The sequence below is a fragment of the Lipotes vexillifer genome, unplaced genomic scaffold (genome assembly GCF_000442215.2).
Source record: "Lipotes vexillifer unplaced genomic scaffold, Lipotes_vexillifer_v1.1 scaffold575, whole genome shotgun sequence".
In the NCBI taxonomy this organism is placed as follows: Eukaryota; Metazoa; Chordata; class Mammalia; order Artiodactyla; family Lipotidae; genus Lipotes; species Lipotes vexillifer.
In genome coordinates this window covers 1,013,481-1,018,636 of record NW_006780198.1, presented here as the reverse complement: position 1 = coordinate 1,018,636, position 5,156 = coordinate 1,013,481, and the positions used below count along the sequence as shown (strand labels likewise).

Below are 5,156 nucleotides of genomic sequence, written 5' to 3'. Positions count from 1 at the left end.
GGCGGGGCCTGGAACCAGGGGGTGGGGATGGGGGCGTGCTGAAGAAAGGTGGGAGCGGGGCCTACGGGTGGTGGGAGGGGAGGGGAGGGAGATGGTCAGGGGCGGGGCCCGGTAGAGGGGCGGGGCCGAGCGCACCTCCCACCCACCCACAGGTGGAGGCGGAGCGCCTGTTCAGCAACGTCCCGGAGATCGCGCGGCTGCACCGCGGGCTGTGGGGCAGCGTGATGGCGCCAGTGCTGGAGAAGGCGCGGCGCACGCGGGCGCTGCTGCAGCCCGGGGATTTCCTCAAAGGCTTTAAGATGGTACGGGCCGGGTCGGACGCAGGCAGGGACACTGAGGCGGGGCTGGGGCGTCGATGCTATCTGCCCACCACCCCAGCCTCCCCCTGACCGATGGCCCGAATGACCCTTAGTGGTCAGAGGCGTGGAATTCAGAATCGGTTGCACTGGTGTGAACCCCACCTGGCCGTGTACCGTTGCTATCTGGCCGAGGGTGATCGCTTTCGCTGAGGCTGTTTCCTCACGTGGAAAACAGGGATAATAAGCTTGCCCCCTGCGGTGGTCGCGAAAGGCAGTAAGGAAGAGCGAGTGCCTGCCGGGCCCAGCCCGCGGGGAGTGCGCGGTAACGGGTGCTGTGCTTGTTCCGCCCTGCGCCAGTTCGGCTCCCTCTTCAAGCCCTACATCCGATACTGCATGGAGGAGGAGGGCTGCATGGAGTACATGCGGGGCCTACTACGCGACAACGACCTCTTCCGGGCCTACGTCACGGTGAGGGCGGGTGGGGCTCGCTGCTGGGCCAGGGCACAGGACGGTGGGCCCACCTGGGCGGCAGGTGCGTCGGCAGGGGGGGGGGGGGGGGCTGGCGCTGGGCGTGGCCTGCCATGAGCTCCGCCCCCGCCTCCCCGCCGCAGTGGGCCGAGAAGCACCAGCAGTGCCAGCGGCTGAAGCTGAGCGACATGCTGGCCAAGCCCCACCAGCGGCTCACCAAGTACCCGCTGCTGCTCAAGTCGGTGCTAAGGAAGACCGACGAGCCGCGCGCCAAGGAGGCCGTCGTCACCATGGTAACTGGGGCGGCGGGCAGGGTCCTTCCCTGGCTTGCGGCTCCTCCTGGCCCTGTACCTGAACTGCCCTGGCCCACCCGTAGATCGGCTCGGTGGAGCGCTTCATCCACCACGTGAACGCGTGCATGCGGCAGCGACAGGAGAGGCAGCGGCTGGCGGCCGTGGTGAGCCGCATCGACGCCTACGAGGTGGTGGAGGGCAGCAACGACGAGGTGGACAAGGTGGGCGCCTCCGTCTGTGCAGTGGTCGCTGGCCCTGCTGGGAGCGAGGAAGGGCCAAACTGGCAGACAGACGGGAGGCTACGCTGGGAATCTCTCTGGAGAACTCCTCGCTGAGATGAGGAGGCAGACTCTGACCTCTCCTGCACCTGCCCCCCCAAACCCCCAGCTCCTGAAGGAATTTCTACATCTGGACCTGACAGCACCCATCCCTGGCGCCTCCCCTGAGGAGACACGCCAGCTGCTGCTGGAAGGGAGCCTGAGGATGAAGGAGGGGAAGGACAGCAAGGTGACTCCACCGCACACCCAGGGTCCTCTCCCCACCCCCTCTCACCCTGTGGGTTTCCAACACCCCTTCCTTGGGACCGCTTGTGATTCTTAGCTGCCCAGTCACCTGGGTGGCAATTTAAGAACTGGTGACTTTTATGATCATATGAGGGATGATTATCTGGCTGCAGTTTACTCTTTACAAATACAGCAGCCGGGTCCCAGCCCATCAGGTGCCATTCTAGCCCACTTGCCAGTGCCACATGTGTTCCTGGTGGAAAGGAGGGGGCACCTTCCGTGAGCAGGACAGGAACAGCCCAGCGTCTTGCTACTGAGCTATGAATTTTTCAGGCACTGTGTAACCCGGAGCCTACAAAGCGTGATTTTAAAACCACCTTCCTTTTCCTCTTTAATGTAAACTTTTAACAGGCATAAATCACAAGTATATAGCTTGATGAAAGAAAGTCGGCTCGCCCTTCATTTGAAGTTTACTCTCAGATTCGTGGGGAGTGGGGGAAGGGAGGTGTTTGACACCAGTACCCCCAGGGGAGGCTGTGGCCGCAGACAGGCTGAGGGTCCCTGCCCTGGCCCTGACCTCTGGCTTCTGATCCCGCGGCCTCCCATCCCCCAGATGGACGTGTACTGCTTTCTCTTCACTGACCTGCTCCTGGTGACCAAGGCAGTGAAGAAGGCAGAGAGGACCAAGGTGATCAGGCCGCCACTGCTGGTGGAAAAGATCGTGTGCCGGGAGCTTCGGGACCCTGGTGAGGAGCCCGGCCCCGCCGGCCCTGGGCAGGGCCTGGGACGGGCGGGGGCCGTGGTCTCAGCCAGCACTGAGGTGAGCCCTTCCTAACCAGGGTCCTTCCTTCTCATCTACCTGAACGAGTTCCACAGTGCTGTGGGGGCCTACACGTTCCAGGCCAGCGGCCAGGCTTTGTGCCGTGGCTGGGTGGACGCCATCTACGATGCCCAGGTGAGAGCAGAGCGGTGGGCAGGCTGGCAGGGCGGTCTGGTGGGGACCGCTGCTCACAGCCCGCTGGGGCCCTGCGCACCCAACCCCTGCAGAGCCAGCTTCAGCAGCTGCGTGTGCAGGAGCACCCAGGCAGCCAGCAGCACCTGCAGAGCCTGGAAGAGGAGGAGGACGGGCAGGAGGACGAGGACGAGGAAGGAGGGGAGAGCAGCGCGTCGGCTGCCAGTTCCCCTACCGCCCTGCGCAAGAGCAGCAGCAGCCTCGACTCGCAGCGCTGGTATGTTGGCCCAGGACCGCCCAGCAAGCCAGAGCAGGGCAGGTACTCCAGCCAGGACTCCTGACCCTGAGGCCGCTGGCACTGGACAGGGCCGGTCACACCCCTTTCCTCTGAATGGCTTTATGATGGGAACCCAGTGGGGGTGGGGACGGGGGCTCCGTCTCCCACCAGAGTCCAGGGGAGGATGGCAAACGGTTTTCAACTTGAGTGCCAAGTCTGATACATTAGTGGTAGCTGCCTGGAGCTGAGCTCAAGATTCTTAGACTGTATCCAACAGGAGATGCTGTGGTCACGACAGACACCGTTACTGATACCTGTGTTGTGGGCTCGGGTGCCACCTGCTTGCCATCTCTTGAGCCTTGAGCTCCAGGAGGGCAGAGGCTGTAGACTTCTGCAGTGCCCAGCGTGGGCTGCACCATCGCGGTTTCCTTTGGCTCGGCTGACTCTCCTCTCGGCTCCACAGTGTCTCGGATGGCTCCACGGAGACCCTGGCCATGGTGGTGGTGGAGCCTGGGGGGATGCTGTCCTCTCCCGAGTTCGAGGGCGGCCCCTTCAGCTCCCAATCAGACGAGACCTCTCTCGGCACCACCGCCTCGTCTGTCACGCCCACCAGCGAGCTGCTGCCCCTGGGCCCAGTGGATGGCCGCTCCTGCTCTATAGACTCCGCCTACGGCACCCTCTCCCCAACCTCCCTGCAAGACTTTATGGCCCCGGCCCCTACGGTGGAGCCAGCACTCCGGCCCCCAGAGTCATCGCGAGCCCCTTCACCCCCACCCTCGCCGCGCCTCCGCCGACGCACTCCTGTCCAGCTGCTGCCCTGTCTGCCCCACCTGCTCAAGTCCAAATCTGAGGCCAGTCTCCTCCAGCTGCTGTCGGGGGCCACCACCCGTGGAGAGCCCCCAGCCCCTAGCCGCAGCCTGTCGGAACTCTGCTTGGCTGCTACCGTCCCTGGCACCAGGACTCAGGGCTCCCCTCAGGAAGCTGGGCCCAGCTGGGATTGCCAGGGGACACCAGGCCCTGGCAGTGGCCCCGAGCTGTCAGAGCTGGAGGGTGGAGCCGGCTGTCCAGCTGGGGAGCCCAAAGGACCCACCAGGAGGAGCAGAGAGCTGTCCTCGGGGGCCTCGCCCAGGGTCCAGCCTGAGCACCCCCCAGGGACCTCTGCCCAGCACAGGAAGCTGACGTTGGCCCAGCTCTACCGAATCAGGACCACCCTGCTGCTTAACTCCACCCTCACTGCCTCGTGAGTGGCCTGGCCTGGGGCAGGTGGCCCAGTGTGCTGGGGGCACTGTCATGGCGGGGAGCAGATGGCATTTGGGGACGGGTGTGGGAGAGGGAGCCTGAGACCAGCCTCAGCACCTGGTGAGGATGAAACGTGGGCAGTGGTGAAGAAGACGCCTGAGGCTCCCCGTCGGGAGGAGAGGGTGGCTGGGGCCCCTCCGCGTGCCTTCAGCCAAGGAAGGACCATCTCTCCCCTCCTCTCCACTGCAGGGAGGTCTGAGCAGAGGGAGGCTCCCAGGGGTGCCACTGACCAAGGGACAGCAGACAGCACGCTTCCTGGGGTGTGCCGGCCCCTGCTCCAGCTGCTGCCTTATGTGTGCCCCAGCCAGAGTGCTGGGCAGGACCCCTGCCACCGCCCCCAGGGCCCAATTTGCACTTTGCCAGACTGGCTGGAAGTGGAGGAGGGCTCAGCAGAGGCCCAGGCCCAGGCTGCAGGGCTCCATTACAGCCACCACTGTCACTAACCTGCCTGTGCCTCCGCCCCCCAGCCTAGGCAGGGTCCCTTGCCCAATACCCCCGGAGTCACCAGCTCCAAGCCTCTGGTCTGGGCTCCAGGGCTGGGATCCCAGGCAGCCCTTCCCACTTCCATCCTCATCTGGCCCCAAACGGGACGCCTCCTTCCCTCCCTCCCTCCCTCCCTCCCTCCCTCCCACCCAGTCCTTGGGTTGGGCTCTGTGTAAAGTTGCATATTTATTGAGCTTTTGATTCTTTTATAAAGACTTGTATATACTCCACCGGAAAGAGTCCTTTGCTTCTGGAACGCCCCCCTTTCCGGACTCAGGTGCACTGGGGCGCCTCCCTGGGTTCCCGCCCCCTCCCTCTGGTGGGGCCCCGCTGAGAGAGACTGTGGGAGCAGAAGTGAATTAGTGGGGCGGAGGTCGCCTGACCTGTACTCCCAAGATCAACCCCTGTCCCCTGCCGCAGACAAGAGGCCCACCACTAGAGCCCCTCACGAGGTGCCGTCCCCCACGTGGTACCTTAGAGTGCCCCGGCCTGAGCCACCCCTCTGAGCTTATGCCAGGGTGGGCCACGGTCTCAGGCTCTGCCGAGCGTCCCTTAGGAGTCTCCTCCAGGGCGGGGGGGGGG

General features: G+C 64.5%; 1 protein-coding gene across 3 annotated transcripts in view; it reads left to right on the top strand.

Annotated features, from left to right (window-relative positions):
• PLEKHG5 (pleckstrin homology and RhoGEF domain containing G5) overlaps positions 1–4,036 on the top strand; it is a 28,058-nt gene extending 24,022 nt beyond the window's left edge. For 2 of the 3 annotated variants that reach the window (XM_007453293.1, XM_007453291.1), the window contains exons 12-20: positions 153–302; positions 657–767; positions 911–1,060; positions 1,144–1,281; positions 1,448–1,567; positions 2,177–2,309; positions 2,403–2,518; positions 2,611–2,792; positions 3,256–4,036. In XM_007453293.1, the coding sequence (XP_007453355.1) occupies positions 153–302; positions 657–767; positions 911–1,060; positions 1,144–1,281; positions 1,448–1,567; positions 2,177–2,309; positions 2,403–2,518; positions 2,611–2,792; positions 3,256–4,036 (1,881 nt within the window). The remainder of the gene's footprint in view (positions 1–152; positions 303–656; positions 768–910; positions 1,061–1,143; positions 1,282–1,447; positions 1,568–2,176; positions 2,310–2,402; positions 2,519–2,610; positions 2,793–3,255) is intronic. The other variant, XM_007453292.1, reaches the window with a different exon arrangement.
• The last annotated feature ends 1,120 nt before the right edge of the window (positions 4,037–5,156 follow it).